This window comes from Camelus bactrianus, chromosome 25 (genome assembly GCF_048773025.1).
Source record: "Camelus bactrianus isolate YW-2024 breed Bactrian camel chromosome 25, ASM4877302v1, whole genome shotgun sequence".
Classification (NCBI taxonomy): Eukaryota; Metazoa; Chordata; class Mammalia; order Artiodactyla; family Camelidae; genus Camelus; species Camelus bactrianus.
The window spans coordinates 35,223,619-35,241,959 of record NC_133563.1 but is presented as its reverse complement, the minus strand read 5'-3'; the positions used below and the strand labels follow the sequence as shown (position 1 = coordinate 35,241,959).

Here is an 18,341-nt window from a genome sequence, read left to right as displayed (position 1 = left end):
GCTGCGGGCGTGGTCTGCGGGCCAGCACGCGGGGCATTCAGTATCAAACCATGTTGAGGTCTTGTCCACAGCGGTGGGAAGGCCTTGGGCACTCCGGGGTGATCAGACACGTGGAGAAGGTTTGAATGGCAGATAGACGTGAGGGGAGAGACCAGAGGAACCTGGGGAACAGTCGGGGATTGTCACAGAAGGACGGAGGGGAGATGACGGCACAGGAACAGAGGAGGCGCCACGGGAGGCCTGTCCACCTCCTCCTGGATGCGAGTGCTGCGCCTTCTTTACCTTCACCACAGCGCGCACAGCGCAGCAGGTCCCAGGAAAGAGGAGAGCTTTCTTAAGTGCTAGCCTCTACAGAGAAATAAAAAGCAGTCCCCAGAAATGCCATTTTCCACTCACACCAGTGACTAGAAATACGTGTCCCATTTCCCAGGAGAGGCAGCTGCAAGACTTCGTAGCATACGTTTCTGTTGATTATTTTGCCAGAGTCCAGGCACGTGTAGACTCAGAGTGCAGTGTCATTGGACCCCGGGAAGGTACCATTACTTAGATATCATTATCGCATCAACCTGCTGCGTAGGGCTGGTTGTGTAAACCAGGTGCCACTCCGTTCAGTTACTGTGGAAATGGAGCCTTCAGCCCATGCTCTCTGTGTGGTACCTTTTATTGGGTTCTTTCTTGTCTAGAGAGTTACTCTGAGGAGGTAAATCAAGGATGTGCACACGTCCACCCCGCGTGTTCCAGCCAGCAGTCCAGCCAGTAGAACTTACCAGCCGGACTGGAAACGACCGCAATGCTATGTAGTGGGCACAGGGGAGAATGCGTTGCCGTACAGCTAAATACGCAGTGACGTCTAAGGACACAGAATCACATTGAGAAGAATCATTAGTGACCCAGAAAATGCAGATAACATTTTGCTAATTTTGAAAACACATTGCAGAGTTTCACTATGATGTGCGTGTGTGTGCGTGTGTGAGAGAGAGACAGAGAGACATGGATTCTGGAGGCCAGCCCCAGCGTTAACCGCTGGTCTGGGTGGCAGAGCTGTGAAGGTGTTTATTTTCTCCCTGATGTTCCTCTGTGTCTTCACTTGTTCCACAATGAACTGCGCTTTTTGTTACCAGTTGGAAGCACAGGCACACGCGCGCACCTAGTTAACTACTGCGCAGGCACACACAGCCCTTTGAGAGACAGCGTGACAGCCAGCGTGACGTAGCGTTACACCAGACAGGCCTGGCTCGGTCGGCTCTGCTGCTCTCAAGCTCTGCCGTCAGTTCTGGAGTCTGCGTCCCCCGATACCTAACCTCGGGCTGACGGCGCCCCCTGCCATGGTCCCCGTGGGGTCTCGAAGCACAGCACCCAGACCGAGGTGCTCAGGTCCAGGAGCTGCTTTTGTAGTTGCCAGCAATGCTTGGTGCCTGTGGGCTCAGAACCAGGGCACAGGGTACTAACAGGACCCCCAGAGGTTCCTCGCAGTCAGGACTGGGGCGGCTGGAGCCCTGCAAGTCAGGGTGCTGGGTCTGGGTCGGGCTCGCCGGGCAGCCAGCGTGCAGCTCCTGGGCCAGCCCGTCCTCTGATTGACATGCTGTCCTTGTGTGTTGGCGTCACCAGGCGGAAACTGGCAGGGCCCCCTTCTCCCGTGAACAGCGGATGCCCCTCTGCCTCGTCCATTCTGGCTGAGCTCAGGATGGGCAGCCTTCTTCTCCTGGTGCCCGGAGGCACTGGCTCGGTGCCCCGAAGCCCGGGCTGCAGCACCACTCGCAGACCCGAAGCTGCTGGGTCACAGCTCCAGCCGGGAGATCTCCTCGGTGCCGGCAGGAGACGCAGGCAGCTGAACCGCTTCTGGCACTTCTGGCTCTGTCCTCAGTTGACATTCTCTTGCAGTTGGGCATTTTTAGCAAAGTCTGAGTCTAGATTCTGCCACGTCTGCGCTGTGTGATGCAGGGTGAGTCACCTCCGTCTCTGGGTCTCTGCTGCCTCACTATAAACATGAGGGGGTGGGACATGACGATGCTTGAGGGCCTGGCAGGTGGCGGTTCTGAGACTTAGTCATCAGCCCACCCCCAGCCTGAGTCCCTGGGGCCCTCCCCTGCACCTCGAGTCTCTGCTTCCCCTCGGGGATGAGCCGAGACCAGGGTGGGTCAAGGGCAGGAGAGACTCCATAGAAGGGAGAAGGCCACGGTGACTGACGCACCTGCGGAGCTTGACAAACTGGTGTCTTTGCTCGACTGTCTCTCGAGGGCAGTTACGGGGTACTGAGAGGATTGGGTGGACCGGAGCCCATGGGCCTGGAAATCAGTACTCTGATACTGGCTGTGTTTTTGTTTTTGTATTTTCGGTGTTGTAATTAACCACTGTGACAATGTGCATCGGCCTCTATGAGGGTGAGGCATCGTGGAAGGTGTGGCCCCTGCGTTATGTCTCATTATTAAGATGGTGCTTCAGGAAGGCATGGCCAGGCCCGTTTCACAGATAAGAACATAGCTTAGAGGTCAGGTGACCTGCCCAAGGTCACAGTTAGTGAGAGGGCTAGGAAACTAAAACGAAGGGAAGCCAGAAAGCTGAATGGATCACCCCCTTTCCTGCTGCTGAGGAAACTGAGGCTCAGAGGTGAGTGACTGGCCCGAGGTCACACAGCTGAAGAACTGCTGGGGCTCGTGGCCTCCTGATCCCCCCCAGGCCCCGCTGCTGCCTCCCCCCAACAGCCCCGCCAGATGCCCAAGACCTTCGTGTGCTGCTCTGCCCCTGGGCTGCCGCTGCCCCTCCTTTTGGAAGCTAGCCTCCCCTGTGGTTCCTGTTACGTCCCATACTCACCATGGGGTTCTTGGGGCAAAGCTCCCTCTATGTTTTAATTGAAGTTGGGCCAAAGGAAAGGGAGAAGCCGAATTTTAGGGGCTACCCTACAGGAGCTGCCCGCAACTCAGGGTGCGAGGGCACGGAAGGAGAGAAAGGAAGACGTGGAGTCTCCTTCACAGTGTCTGGAAGACAGCAGGCACTAACTAAATGCTCGCCAAATGAGTGAGGGGTGAAAGGGATGCAGCCTCCCAGCATCCAGGACCGAGGCCCAGGGGAGGGGTCCCAGGCGCCGCAGCCAGACAGGTTCAGCTTCCAATTCTGGCTTCAATTAACATTAACTGTGTGCGCCTCCCCTTGGGCCATCTGAGCCTCAGTTTCCTTTTCTGTAAAAGGTGGGGAAGGGAATAGTGATAGTTCCTACCGAGGCTTAACCTGGGAGGGCTTGACCAGTGCCCGGCGTAGGGAGCCCTCGTAATGGGCAGTGCTGCTGCTCCTGTCGCCGTTGTCACTTGCCGTGCTGTCTTGGTGATGGTGGTGCGGTGAGAGAGGAAGGCCGCTGCTCTGGGCTGGTCTGGACCGGTTCGGGGGAGTTGGGGAGAGCAGCGAGGGGTGACGGCCTCCGTGCCCCTCCAGCCCTGGGCTCGTCCATGTCAAAAAAAAATGCAGGAACAAGCTCAGTGACGATGCTGGTGTGCGGTCTCCTGTGGGTGGGTGCTGTCATGAGCCCCACGGGCAGAGAAAGTTTTAGGAACAGCAAGAACAAGGCCCAGGTGTGCAGTGTCCGAGGGTCCTGTGCTCTGGGAGCCCAGAGCCTTCAGGGGAGGAAACCGGGAGTCGCCGCGTGTCGCCCCTTCCTGGACCCACAGCGCCCTCTGGTGTCCGGAAGCCAGAGCGTCCACTCCAGTTTTCCTCTGCGGGGCTCCGTGGAATATCGGGGAGATCTCTGCCCTTTTGGGGGGCTTGCTTCTTTTCCTTAGGAATCTGGTGCCAGGAGGAAGGAGGAAAAGGGGGCCTTTTGCACTCAGACGTGGTCTCAGGTTATGGACAGAAAGCAGGTTCAGGGAGTTGGGCAGACCTGATTTGGATCCCAGCACTGCAGTGGCTGGGTGAGCTTTGGTTCCTGTCTCTCTGAGCCTCGGCATCCTGATCTGGAAAGTGGGGCCATAGATGCCTACCCTTCAGGGCTGTTGTAGGGATGTGGGAGGTTGGCAGTGCCTGTGAAAGCAACTGGCTTGGTCCCTGGCACATGGTAGGTGCTCGTAAAAATCTGTCCCTTATCTTTATCCCCTTCTTGTCTGCCAGGAGCTATTGCTAAAATCCATAAAAGAGTGACGCATGTTCTTCTTCAACAGACAGCATTCAAGTACCCAGTACGTGGGAGAGAGTGGTGAGTTCACGGAGCTCTAAAGCCTGGCCTGGCCCCTCCAGGGGCTCACTCACCAATTCAACGAGGGAGACTTGCACACAAATTCTGGGCACACGGTTATCTTTTATGAGGGTGATTCTTCTTGTTGGTCCTTAGCAAGCCAGGTTGTACCACCTCTATCCCCGATGCTGTCGGGGCCTGCCTAGGACAACTGTCACATCGGCAAAGTACCTCGAGGCTTTCCCAGGACACTCGGTGTTATTGTACTGCTGGGGTGCTCAGAAAATGAAATTTAGAAATATCTAGGAAATTATCCTAAGCACAGTTCCCATGAAGGGAAAAATCAAACACTACGACCACAAGCTGACTCTTTCCTTTATAAGCACTCTTAGCAGTGACCAGCTGCAGCAGAAAATGGACACAGCCTAATGGAAGATTGCATTTCTTCAGCCAGATGGACAGAAGTGAAAACTAGGAGGCCCTTCTATGTGGAGACAGGCATGCAGCGAGATGCAGGTGAAACGGTGGACTAGGAAGCTGTACGTGCTCACACAGAAAATGTGTGAGCGGTGAAAACAGCCAACGCAGTGGGGTGGTGGGATCTGGGATATTTCATATGTCTGGTTAATTGCTGTTTACGTTGCTATAACATTAGCACTTCTGCAAAACATTTAACCAAAGACTAGAGCTCTAACTTACCATGATGAAAAAAATTAAAATATAGTATATTCACAGTTGTTCATGTGTGAAATCCAAAAGCAGTATGATCTGGAAGGAAGAGCCCTCTCTCCCAGCGTGGATTTGCTGAGTGCTGGGTGCCCTGATGGCTGGTCCCAGAAGGCAGAACATGGTAGTGGCTGAGGGTCAGGCTTTAGGGACCTTGGAGACGTCCTTATGGTTCTCGGTGCCTGTTTCCTCACCTGTCCACTGAGTATAACAGTAGCAGGAGCAGGCTCTCGTAAGACTGGAGCGAGGGTTAAATGATTGCACCCACAGAAGGGACTTAGTGGAGCACCTGGCAGATCGGAAGGTGTTAGCGGGAATCAGGTCCAAGCGCTCCGGGCCCCGGACTCCCTGAGCGCAGTGGTCAGTTAGGTGCATTACCTAAGTTAGTCCAGACAGAACGGCGGACTCAGGACTTGCACTTAGAAGCCCGGGGACAGGGGTCCTTTCCCCCGGGGCCCGAGCTGTGGGATGAGAGCCTTGACATCCCTGCGGCCATAACATAAGCCGGGTGGAGTGGGGTAAAGGTGACACGCAGAGGTAGGGCCCAGAGTGGACCCCTGTGGGTGACATTGCTGAGCGGAGTCCAGCTGCTCAGATACGCGGGGCAGTGCACTTCCTGCCAGGGTGGTTTTCTTTATGAACAGCTGCTGGTATTAATATTTTGATTAGAGTTGGGACGGTCTGTAGAAGGTGGCCCTCAGGCGGAGACCAGCCTAGACCTGGTGCTGGGGACCCCCCCGCCCCATTTCCCTAGAGTGGGGAGTAACAGGGCAGCGTAAGGAGAGGGCTTTACAGCCCCTTACTGGGTCTGGCTCCTCACAGAAGCTGGGGGCCCTTGGGACCCACAGGGGGATGGAGTTGGGGCAGAGTGCCCCACAAAGCCATGCTTGGGTCAGCAGCTCCATACTCAGCACTCGGTAGAGGAGAGAAAAAAAAACCCCAAAACAACAGCAACCTGAAAGTCCTCTCTTCAGCATTTTCACAGAAATCCATATGGCAATAAATAAAACTTCGTATGGATTTTGTGCTCGGATTTCACAGTGCAGTGCCTCAGAAAAAAATACGCGAGCAAATATAAGAAACTCAGCTAAATTTTATTGGGCCAGTTGTCTCAGAAGCAGACAGAATTTTAGGTCACGCCAACACCGGTTCCTTGTTTTTCATGGTTTTCTTCCACTTTTTCTGGGACCATAAACCTGATGGTGAAAGAGAAATCTGAGCCGGACACATAGCAGAGGCTGTGCTGACCTCCTGGGGTGCCGCTTTCTAGAAGCGTCAACCCAGTGTCTTGCTGAGCACGCCAGAGCTGCGTGCGGCACCCGAGCACCCTGGAGCCTTCACGGGGGGTGTCCTTGTGGGTTGGTTCACCATGGAGCTAAACAAATGAGGAAAGCTGAGGGAGGAAAGCCCATGGGCATCGTGATGAAACTCAGGAGGGTTGTTAGGAAGCCAGGTTCATAGCTGGTGGCTAGGCGGGATGGTCCCCAGCTCAGAAAAAAGTAGATTCTCCACAAGCTTATTCCAAACCAGGCCCCCAGGGAGCCTGGTGCTTACCGTTCTCTGCTGATTTGAAATTAGACAAAGCAGGCTGCTCCACGTCTCTGTGGACCGTGAAGATCCAGCCTCTCAGGACAGGCAGACGGCTTGGGGAGCATCGGGGACCCACGTGCCAGAAAGTGACCCCCCGCAGGGGATCAGGGTGCCTGGGGTTTCTCTGCTCCAGGTGCCTTCCTTTGGCTTAAACTTGCTGTCCTGTTTGAAACATGCAAGTGCACGTGAATTTGCCTTTGATTTAAAAATGCTGCTGTGGTCACACCATTCCCTGCAGACCGCTGCTCAGCCACGTTACTTGGTGGATGAAGTCCCGTGTTGTGTCTGGAGCGCACGTCCCACTTGCTGTGTTGGACCATCTCCCACCATGTTTGTCTCCTGCTGATTCTGGGTCCATCTTTCCCAGGACTCGCTGCATGTTTCTATCTCCCCGTCATTGATTCCTCCTCCTTGCATGTCCACTGTTACATTCTGTGTGCTGGAATCCTGGGGAGCCTCTGATGCAGTAACCTTCGAGGTGTCAGGCACAGAGCAGGTAGTTCCACGGGCATTGTCTCAGCCTCCCCACAAATGCAGGTGGAGAGCATCACTTTCCCTGTTTCGTGGACAAAGCTACTGAGAAAGAAAAACGCTCAAAGACACCGATGTTTTCGTTGTAAAAGGCTGTAGGAAGAGGGCGGGGTAATTTATAATGAGCTCTGGTCTGTTCAGAATTGTGACAACTGCACAATTTAGGGTCAGACACTGTGCTAGAGGACTGGAGAAGGCCAGCAAAATGAGGCACATGAACTTCAGAGTAGAATTAATTCAACCATCCGTACCTGAGAGTCGAGGCAGGTGGAGGAGCAGGGATGGGATGACGAATGTCTAGGAAAAAAAAAAAAAAACGCTCTGGTCCTTGCGTAGCTCCAAGGGCAGAGTCGGCGGGTGTGGCTGTGATGCTCTCACTCAGCAGCTCCTGACGTGCCCGCGGTCTGTGCTGCTGAGGGCCCTTCCTGTGACACACCACGCAGTGCCTGCGGTCCTGCTTCAGCGGGCAGTCAGATCTGCTCTCACAGTGACGCTTCTCTGATCACAACGTGACAGGCACACCCCTTGTGCCCTCCACAGTGCTGAAGAATGGATCCTTCCACCTGAGCTAGTTCTTTCTTTGGTGTCTTTCAAAGACAGGCTGTGTTTGAAGTTGAGAGATGAGAGGATTTCGTGGAGGTGGCGATGAATGGCACAGCGGGGCGGGGAGCAAAGAGCAGGCTCTGCTACGTATGGATGGTCCTCCCTGCACCTCCTTCCCAGAGCAGAGACCAAGACAGGTCCTCAGACACCAGCGATGCTGCTACAGGTCATGGGGTTCTGGTGCAGGGGGAGTATGTGGCATAGCGAGGGACGATGGGCACACATTTATTTCAGATTCTTTCTGAAAGAATGGGATGGAGGCATTAGCACTAGCAGTCATTGGAGAACCCAGTGGCCAGCACTTCATGATTTTATCGGAATGGTAGAATGACTCTGTGTCAGAAAAGGTGCTTTGTTGTGGAATTGTGACATCAGCCTTGTGCTGACCTCTTGCTATGTGCCAGCTTGATATCAGCTCCTTGAAGGATTCTGGAACACCCAAGGTCACAGAGTGTTGCGAGTGGGGCTGAGGCTGTCTGTCCGACTCTGCATCCCCTACTCTTTAAAACAACTTTTTTTAATGCGTGTTCTTTTATTTATTTGTTCTTAACCACTGCACTGGCCCATGCCAGTTCCCTGTCCTCCTCTGAAAGTGATGCTTGTTTTGGGGAATTCTTGACCCTCAAAACCCATGTCCCTTGTGGGAATCAACTCATGCCATGACTACATTATAGAGCCTCTGAGCCATAAGACAAAAATTGTGTGTGTGTGTTTGTATGTGTGAAACTTCTGAGATATATTGATGTCATTTGCCTCTAGCTCTGGGTCTCATTCTCTTTGTTCGTGGCTGGCTTCATCAGCGCCCCCATTGCCTATTCTTAGCCTGTGCGTTAATGTGCATTATTCATGGTTATCAAGTTGGATAACTGTGGTTGAGTGCCTTCTATTTTTATCATAATTAAGGGGCTTAGGGGAAAATAAGTTTAGCTGCTTACGTGCCCTCAAATAGCCTTGTAGGTTGGGGCAAAATGCTGGGAGTTACAATAAATAAAGTTGCCACGGGCCCTGTCCGTGGTGCTGAAGGACACGTTGGGGAAGTTTTAGTTCACGGGTTCTCACGGCCCCAGGCAGAGCTAGAATAGGAAAGTAGGCACTTTTTCCAGCTGCGTCCGACACTCAGGCTCTTGCCAAGTCTGATGGCCCAGTCAGAGGACCAAAGGCTTCACACAGGCGGGCGAGAGCTTTTATGGGAAGGGTTGATGCTGGAGTGCTGGACAGCTAGACTGGGAGGGCAAGGGGAGGTTAAGGACCCTGCATCAGCTGGCTGGCTCAGACCCTAGCTTGGCCGCTTGGCAGCTGTGTAGTGCTGGGTGAGTTACTCAGCCCTGGCAACCCTGGCTTCTCTCACCCTTAAGTTGGCGACTATAATCGTTTTTGCCTCCGAGGGTCACAGCACTGATGAAGTGAACTAATGAAAATAAATGACTTATATTTGTGAAAAGTGCTCATAAATGTTAAGTATAATTACCGTTACACCAGCATAGTTTTCCACTTTTTATACCAAATGACGTCTTCTGCGTTCTCTGCATCAGTGAGGTCTTATCCCTAGGGGCGGCCGACAGCTGTGAAATGTCAGTATTCCCTAGCTCCCCCGGGGAGGACTTCCGTAACTCCCCTAGCCTCGGGAAGCCTGGAGAGTGTTATTAGAAAGTGTGCTCCAGGTGGGCTGACACAGAGGTGTAAGCTGTCCTGTACCACACAGCGTCTGAGGGTGATCACAGCTCCTGGTGTGTGTGAGCACTGTCTGCCAGACACACGCGCAAGCTGTGGAGTTTGGGGCAGATTCACTGTCCTCGTTCTGCAGGCCTGTTACCCGTGTGTCCAGGTGCAGGTGACTTCATCTCTGCGTGGCTAAGCCAGGAATTGGGATCACGTATTCTGACTCCACAGAGCAGTGGTTCTCAAACTTGACCAAATCACCTGGAGGGCTTGTTAAATCAACTTGCAGGGCCCCGCTCCCAGACTGTCTGATTCAGTGGGCCTGGGGTGAGGCCAGAGGACCTGCCTTTCTCACGAGGCCCTGGTGGTGCTGCTGCTGCTGGTCCAGGAGCCACATCGGGGGCCACTGCTGCCCAGAGCGCACACCCCTGAGGGTCCACTCTGACCCTACCCGTGGAGGAAAAAGAATATTAACATAGCATCTCTAGCAATGAAGCAATGTCTTTGTCGGTATTTAGGAAAAGAACCCTGATGTTTAATTAACCAGAAGAGCAGGGGAAATACCTGCCCTCTCTTTTCTCTGTGTTTTGCCCCATGAAGTAACCGTGCAATCCCTGGACCTCTGGCTCTGACGAGTGTGCGCAGGCAGATCGTTTCCTGCCAGATGTTACCAGCCCAGGGCTCCCAGGGAGATCATGGAGGCAGTGGGGGGTGGGGGGAGGTCAGAGCCTTGACTTGGAATCAGGGCCCAGATTTTGAGTCACAGCTGCCAGGGTGAACTCGGGGGAGGTCCGAGCCCTGGTGAGCCTCTGTGAGGGGTTTCATGTGCGTTATCTGTTGTCCTCCTCTTAAGCTGAGTGATTTCCTTTTTAAAGGTGAAGGATGGAGTTGCTGGGTGGTTCACCCCAAGTAACTTGATGCTTCTTTCAAACTCCCCTGTGTACAAAGCATTTTCCAAAGCCTTGCCTCACGGCATCCGACCGACCACCTTGGGCCAGAGGTACTGTACTCCTTGCATCATCCTCTTTATGGTGACGGAGCTGAGACCCAGGAGGGAATCACTTGTTCTGTTCAGCTAACGAGCAGCAGAGGCTGCATGCAAATCTGCAAATCTAGACCCTCCTCTCCAGCCTGTCCTGTCCTCTCCTTCCCTCTCCTCCCCTCCTGTCTTGTTTTTTCTCTTCCTCTCTCTCTCTTCCTTCCCTCCCTTCCTCCCTTCTACCCCTCCAACTATCCATGTCCTTTTCTTTTTTTTTTTTTGTACTTTACTGTGGATACTGAGTGACACATATTCCCTTTAAAAATCTCCGTGTCCCTGACCTTACTAATTCCAGGGCAACCTCCAGTCTTTCCCCCACTCCTTTTGTTGACCCACTTGAGAAAGTGTTCTTAGTTCTCACCAGAATATGAACTGGCCTTTTAATACTGTTTTATAGCCTATCAGTTATATCTACATTCATGTTCTCATCTGGAAGCAGCATGAGCCTCTGTCTCATAAATGAAGAAACCAGGGCTCAGAGAGGTAGAGTGACGTTCCTGATGAGATCTCAGTGGATGCTTAGGGCTGTAACTTTGTCTCTTCAAAACGTCTGCAGACAGCTGATTCCAGCTGGAGGCTTTTGGAAGGTGTGTCTTGGGGCATGGCAGTGTCCCGTGGTGTTAGGATTAGGTGATACTGAGACATAAAATACCTAGGTCAGGTTGGCTTTTTCTTGGGGATGCAGTTTTCAAGGGCAGGAACCCATCTAATGAAATGCCTGGACCTCAGGATGACTTGAAAGCTGAAGTTTCTTGGAATATGCCTTTTTGCTGCGCCAGCTTGGTTATCCTAAGCACGTAAAACAAGATTCAAAAAGAGGTGTCACCTTCGCAGACGCAGCACCACCTCTGAAGAGGCTTCTCGCCTTTCTCGGAACACAAAGCGAGAGCAGCCCACCCCTTGTAACTGAGCAGAAGGGCCGGGCTGGGACAGCAGTCCTCCGAAACCAGCTTGCTGAGCCGTCCTCGTCCTTGGGAAGCACAGATCCTACTGCGAGGTGATGATGCCTGCTTGCAGACGCAGACTGGGGCTCAGCATGTCACTGGTTTGACCCAGGCCGCTGGCACCGAGCGACGGAGCAGGATTTGAAGCCGCGAGTTGCTGGGTCTTGAGACCGCTGCTTTTCTCCAGCAGCCTCTGTGCTCTCTGCTCTTGGGGTTTCTCCCCGACATCTCCCCGCACAAACCCGTAGGGCTCCGGAAAGGATTGACACCCACAGAGGACTGGTGGGGCCCTGGGCCAGGTGGGCACTGCTGACTTGGTGATGGAGTCCCAACTCTCCACCTCGTGGCGCCCCTGCCTTGTGATGAGACAGTCACACAGACACTTGCTGGAAAGTGCCAGCAGGGCTGGACGTGTGACAGCTGTGGGCACAGGGAAGGTTCTGGAACTCTGGAGTTCCTTCTGGCATTGTCTCTGGTCTCCTCCCTGGCTCCCTTTGTTAAACGGCCCTGGAAGCTCCAGGCCCTGCTTCCCTCCCCCCGTATTCCTGAGGCAGGAGCCCACCAAGCCCTCCCTTCCCCGCCTGCAGCTGCAGGACTTCCCGCCTGCAGACTGGCCGTCCAAGGACTGGGTAGCTGACCCCTGCGGCAAGCTCTGCACGTCACCCCAGTAGCCCTGATTCTGGAGAGGAGCACCATCTGGGGCGTTTCCTCGGAAGACGTCCTTGTTCCTCTGTGACGCCTCCCTTTTGGAAAGTCTTCAGTCTCTCCCTAGTGTTGTGGAGAAGCAGACTTCAGGCAGCTGGGCCCCGCTGTCTGGAAACACAGGCCTTCTGCTTAGGTCAGAACAGGACGGGACAGGAGAGAAAACGTGCCTTGGAGACAGACAGGGCATCTGGGGAGCTGAGCCCCCCCGCTCCTGACCCCGGCACCCTGCCCTGAGGCAGAGCTCCTGCCTCCCGCGGCTGCTGGGGGAGCTCTGACGCTCTCCCGGGAAGTGGGCCAGCCGGGGCTGAGCGGGGCTGAGCAGGTGCACACGGGTGCCTGTCTCATGCTTCCGCGTGATTCATTAGAGTGGAGCTTGCCCCGGATTAGAAAACTCTTAAATACCTGGTCTAGCCAAGTGGTTCTCGGCTTCGGGTGATTTTGAGTCCCAGGGGACGTTCAGCGGTTATCTGGAGATGTTTCTGGTTGTCACAGCTAGGGAGTGCTCCTGGCATCTCAGGTGCCCCAGGACATCCTGCAACACCCAGGGCAGCCCCCGCCCCCCAATAGAGGGTCATCAGCCCCATGTGGATGGGGCCCAGGTTGAGGGCCTCACTCCAGCCCAGGGCTCCAGGACACACGTGTGACTCTGAGCCGGGAGGGAGGAGGTGGCCACATGGCGAGTTAGGGGACGGGCGGGGCCGGGGTGTCTCATACTGTCTGGTGCATGTGGACCCCTTGCTAAAATGTGGTTCCTGCTGCAGTGGGTCGAGAGAAGCCTGAGAATCTGCATTTCTTACCTTCTCCCGGTGGCGCCCAGGCGGCAGGTCTGCAAATCGCCCTCCCAGGAGCAATGTCTCGGCCACAGTTCTCGCCTGGCGCTTTCTCCGCTGCCCCCAGACTCCGAGAGCCTGTCTCCAGGGCTGTCCTCACCCTGCTCTAACTGCTGTTCTCTTTCTCTCGTCCTAGGGTTCCCCGGGCCTGCCCGGTCCCCCTGGGAGGGACGGCCCCAAAGGCATGCAGGTACGTCTGTCACTGCCACCCTTCCCACAGGCAGCACCAGGCCGGGGAGCTCCCGTCAGAGCCCCTGTTCCTCAAGTGGGGTGGCCTCTGCCAGGGCCAGGCCTGAGCCGGGGCTCGTTTGCACCTGGCTCTCCCCAGGCCCCTGGAGGTCAGCTGGGCCTGATAACACCGCCAGTAGCGCCTGCGTGTCCCTGGGACTGTTTTCTCACTTAGCTGATACTAAGCAGTTCTGCATGGAGGTCTTGTTCTCCCAATGGCCAGACCGGGAAGCAAGCGAGGTCCACGGTGAGGGACTCAGTTCCCAGGCCTCCAGTTCGTAGCTCAAGGAGTCGGGTGGGGCCCCAGCAGCCTCCTTAGCTGGCATGGCCTGCCTGCCTCCCTCTTGTCCACACCCCAGCTTCCCCTCCGCATCCACCAGCCTCTGAGTTGGAACTCACTCCAGGAACCCAGGCACCAGGTGACCTCCACGCAGGCGGGAAAAGGGATCCTCTTCCCCACCAAGAACCCAAATGGAAGGGGGTCCTGGGGGCTCCATCTCTCTGCCCCCGTTGCCATTTTCAGCCACGTCTGGGCAGGCCTTGGGGGGTGCCCCGACTTGTGAGCACCCTGAAAGCCCACAGCCTTGAGTGGTCTGGGGTGGGAGGTCTGGGGTGGAGACCAGGAGAGGAAGGCGAGCTCCATGAATCTCAGACCCCTCAGTCCCCTCTGGGTGGCCAGACTCCTCCGTGCAGACAGCCTCACGGGCACTCCAGTCGCCCCGCTTTCTCCACTATTCTGTCTAAACCTAGCTGGTGGCCCAGCGGCAGCAGGGGTGGGTGGGGTTGAGGTGGTGACCCCTGCGGCCCCGATCAGCCCCTGCGCTGGTAGAAAGAGTCTCCAAGGGGTGCCTGGGTCTCTCATCATGGGGCGGTTATGTTGCTTCTGTGAAGAGTTCTGAGTTCCAGGAGTGGGTGCCCCCGGGAGGCTTTGGACGGGCCCTGCGTGCCTGGGCCTGGATGCCCGGTGCCCTGGGCTGTGACCACATGCAGTTTTGTGTGTGCAGGGGGAGCCGGGAGAGCCGGGACTGCCTGGTGAGGTGGGCATGCGGGTAAGTGTCGCTTTGAGTTATTCCTCTCATGTTCCTGGTGCACAGATTTTGATGCAAAGCCCATTTTTGGGGTATCGTCTCCTTAGGTCTAGAGGCGGTGCACGCGTGGATTCCCCGCCTACACTTCTCTCACAGTCACACACGTGCCTGTGTGTGTGTGTCTGCACATCCACAGTGTTTTCCAAATTCTTACAAAAAACAAATCATGCCATTCTCTGCCATTTACTTTGTCTATTCAACAAGAGACAGAGACGTCTTTCCACACCAGTGCAGACAGATACCACCTGTTCTCTCCATCGATGCGTGCTATTCCCTGATATGGACGCATCGTAGTTTCCATAACTTTCCCCCTACTCCTGGCCCTCCAAGTCATTTCTGATTTCATTTGTTTCTCAGTAAAATTGATGAATGCACGTCGGCGTGGGTCCAATGCGGGGGAGTCTCATGTACCATGCTTTTATTTTGAGGCCAGCTTACAAAAATTGGGGTACCTTTGCCTGAAGAGAAGCACATTTTAATTGTAGTATATTTTTAACAGATGGTGCCAGGTTAGCAGCCTAGAGAGCAGCTCCTGGTCCAGGCAGCAGAGGGGCCCTGGGCTCTGCAGACTTCCGTTGGGCTGTGTCAGGCCTTGCCCGGGTTCTGTTGGCCCCAAGGCCAAGTGCAAGTGCTGAGCGGCAGGAATCAGTCACATTACCAGGAGCTGCACACCTGTCCTGGCCGGGTCCGGGGATGGCCGCAGGGCACGTGGAAACGACAGTGATGTGCTGGCCGGGTGGTCGCTCAAAGGCAGCACACTGTTTTCCGCTCCTTGCAGAGCTGGGGATGAGTCATGGCTCCGCCAGGCAGGGAGCGGCCTGTGCTCTCCACTGGGTGGGTAGAGGGTGGGCAGCGGAGGTGGAGGGGTCCCTGGGCGAACCCTTGTGTGGGCAGCGTGGCAGCACATGGCAGGCAAGAAGCGGTCATCTCGTCCCCAGACACGGTTCTTGACTGTTGCCTCTGGTCCTGCCTTTTCTTCCATCCCCAAACCTTCCCCTGTGAACGCTCTTCTGCAGGGATTCCAAGGACCACCCGGACTCCCCGGACCTTCCGGACCCGTCGGCGCTCCCGTAAGTAGAGGCAGCTGTCTGGGGCAGGGGAGCTCCGTGGCCTTCTCCCGGGACTGGGACCCAGCTCTCCTGCAGGCCCCCATCCTACACCCACACACTGAGGCCCCGCTGCCCGGCACGTGCCAGTGGCAGCAAAGCCTTGGTGCCTCTTCTTAGACCAGAAATGCTCACACGTGGCGGTACACATTAAGGAGCTCTGGTGAGCATGTTAAAATGTACGTTCCTGGGACCCCACTCCCGGATAACAAAGCAGCAGGTCTGTGCGGAGCCCAGGAATCTGCATTTTTGCCCAGCAGCCCGGGTGTTTCTGACACTTGACCTAAAGAAGACATTTTTATGAGCCTGTCCAGTCTGCCACTCCAGAAGGGGTGGAATTTTCATTAATCCCTGGTGGGTCCCTAGAACAGTGGCAGACACGTGGCGGGTGGTCAGTGACCAGGTGCCCTTGAGGAGAGCGATGAATAAACAGGCTTGGTGCGGACGGGGCCAAGTGGCTTCTTGGGCCTCTGCCCCTGTTCTTGGTTCCCGTTAAGAAAGTCTTGAGGTTGTCTCAAGGAAAGAAGCACCGCAAAAGTCTGTTTTCAGACAAGGCAGCTCGCACTGCCTTGGGGGCACTTAAGGCCCTGATCTCCAAGTATCTGGCCAAAATACTTGAGTGGAATTAAAATGGCCTGTGTGCCCTGCCTTCCCCACGGGCCTCAGTGGTCCGCAGACCCTCTGCCCTCTGGGAGGTAGGGCCTCCGGCGGCCCTGGTCCTGTGCCTCTTCTCCAGGCACCAAAGATGTAGGTGTTATTCCTGAAATGCATAAGCGGGCCTGGGCAGTCCTGCCCCCTTTAACATCCTTTCACAGTGTCCAAGGGTCCCTTCTCCAGGAAGGGAGAGGAAAGAGAGGGGGCAGAGGGAGTTCGCCTAGTAACACAGGACACATTCACGCCTCTCCAGCAGGGCCACGCACTGAGCTGCTGGCCTGTCCAGAGGTCCTGCCCGGAGAAGCTGCGCTTCGGCCCGCTGGGCTGCTGGTGGCCCCGGCATCACACTGTCCATCCTGCACGTCTGACAAGAGCAGACACACGCGCACTGATCGTCTGCACTTTAGCATGGGGCAGTAGCCTTTGGGCAAAACTTCTGCGAGATTCTTGTGCAAACCAAGGGATTTTTGCAGCCGTTCATTGAATCACTTAGTCGTTCAACTAGTGTTTATGGACATGAGGCTTCAGCCAGTCTTCCAGCCTCTGGGGACACAGTCCTGAAGGAAGGAAGGCACTGCCCTCCTGGGGGTTCACATTCTCCTGGGGTGGGGACAGAAAATGTGTCTCCTGGGCTGAGGTCTGTGAGCAAAGTGAAGCCTGGTGGGAGCGTGGGGATGGGCTGGGCGGGGCAGCATGGTGACTGTACTTTGGATCTTGTAGTCAGAGAGGCCCGCATCTTGGCTGACACGTCCTCACAGAGAAGAGGGACTCCTCAGCACGGGGTGGACGCCTGCCGGCCGTGGGGAGGACACAGGGTGGGGCAGGGCCCGGCCCCTGAGGGAGGTGGGCGACTGCGGCTTAAAGGGCCCCAGGGCCTCACGCTCAGTGTGGGGGCCCTTTCTTGGTTCCCAGGCTCTGGGTGGCGGTGGGGACTGGCTCTGAGGTCACATTCGCGCACTCGGCCAGATGTGCTCCAGGGCCAGGGTGTGTTTGAGTCTGTAACCGGGAGGATGGGGTAATCCAGGCCGGGGGACCAGCCCTGGGAGCTCACCTTTGAGCTCAGTGCGCAGGCCACTGGGCAGAGTGAGACTTGATAGAGACAAATCACCACCCGGGCCGGACTGTGCATGGGCCCTCCGAGTTCGAGCACAGGGAAGCTGGGCTGGGATGCCATGTTACTCACCTTCCCCTCTCCCCCAGGGTCTCCACGGAGAGCGCGGTGAAAAGGGAGCCCAAGGAGAAAAGGTATTTACAATCCGCTCCCGTCAGTGTGTGCGGCCTCCCAGGGAAGGTGTGCGTGTGCGCGCACGTGTGTGCGTGTGCACGGGTGTGTGTGCACGTATGTGTGCGCGCGCGCGTGTGTGCACACGCGAGTGCACATGTGGCGGCTGAGGGCTGAGTGTAAGCGCTGGGCTGGGAAGGCCGTGGGCTCAGATCCTGCAGGGGCCGCAGTCCCCTCACGAAAGCAGAGTTTCTGGTTTCCAGGCCAGAGAGCTTTTGAAAGAGCCCGGGATTGGGCCTCAAAAAGTTCCAGCTGCTGCCAGGGACCCACACCTCACTTGGCAAGTTGTTTAAGTTCTCCTCTCCTTGGTCACCCTGACTCTCAGAGAGAGGGTGCGTGGTGACAGTTGTGGCCTCGGTGACCCATATTTAGCCCAGTTCACTCAGTGCTGTGACATGACCCAAGCTGAGACTTGTAAACTCGTTGAAGGTGGTGCCTGCGGTGACAGACTCGAGAAGGGCCAAGGCCGGCCGTCCTTCCTGAGGATGCCACCCATCACGAGTAACCCCCAGACCGGATCCTCCCACCGGTGCTAATGCTGTAGAGTGCTCAGGGCTCTGCGGGGTGGAACGAGGACCCACCCCCACCTCCACCTGCCCAGACCACAGTGGGTGCGGCTTCCCGAGAAGCTCTCCCCTGGCCCGTCCATCCCCGGGGTTCCTTCCGGTCAGGAGCTGGCGCTTGGTCCTCCTGCCCGAAGCCATGTTCCAGATACCTATTCAGCGCCTACCCCATTCTGTCTTCCTGGAGTACGTTTCCCTGGTTTTACAGGGGATTTCTAAATTAAGAAATGTAGTTTCATTTCACTATTTTTGGAAAACAGTGAAAGACAGCCCCTGATTCTGTCACCCTGCCACAGCTGCCGTGGACACGGGCACGTCCTGCAGGACTTCCTCTTGCACATCCCCCCTCTCTCCATGTGGTCACACGTGGCGCCTGCCACGTTGCGTCCTGCCTTGTTCGTTGTTCCTGCGTGCAGCAGCTCCCCATGCTGTTCTTTCTGTGATTTATGTCCAGCGGCTGCACAGCATCTCACTGTGGGACCAGACCCTGATTTATGTGCCTGTTTCCCTGTTATTGATCATGTTGGGTTGTTTTCAGTTTTTCATGATTAAAACTAATGCTTTGGTGAACGCTTTTACAGCCATAGCTTTATTTATTTATTTTTCAAGTTAGGATGCTTTCCTTAGGCTGCTC

At 55.6% G+C, this 18,341-nt stretch overlaps 1 protein-coding gene across 4 annotated transcripts in view; it reads left to right on the top strand.

Annotated features, from left to right (window-relative positions):
* COL22A1 (collagen type XXII alpha 1 chain) overlaps window positions 1-18,341 on the top strand; it is a 213,899-nt gene that overhangs the window by 70,427 nt on the left and 125,131 nt on the right. For all 4 annotated transcript variants that reach the window (XR_012502318.1, XM_074353139.1, XM_074353140.1 and 1 more), the window contains exons 13-16: window positions 12,923-12,976; window positions 14,019-14,063; window positions 15,119-15,172; window positions 17,063-17,107. Coding sequence is in view for 3 of the 4 variants with exons in the window: in XM_074353139.1 (XP_074209240.1) it covers window positions 12,923-12,976; window positions 14,019-14,063; window positions 15,119-15,172; window positions 17,063-17,107 (198 nt within the window). In the remaining variant the exon portion in view is untranslated. The remainder of the gene's footprint in view (window positions 1-12,922; window positions 12,977-14,018; window positions 14,064-15,118; window positions 15,173-17,062; window positions 17,108-18,341) is intronic.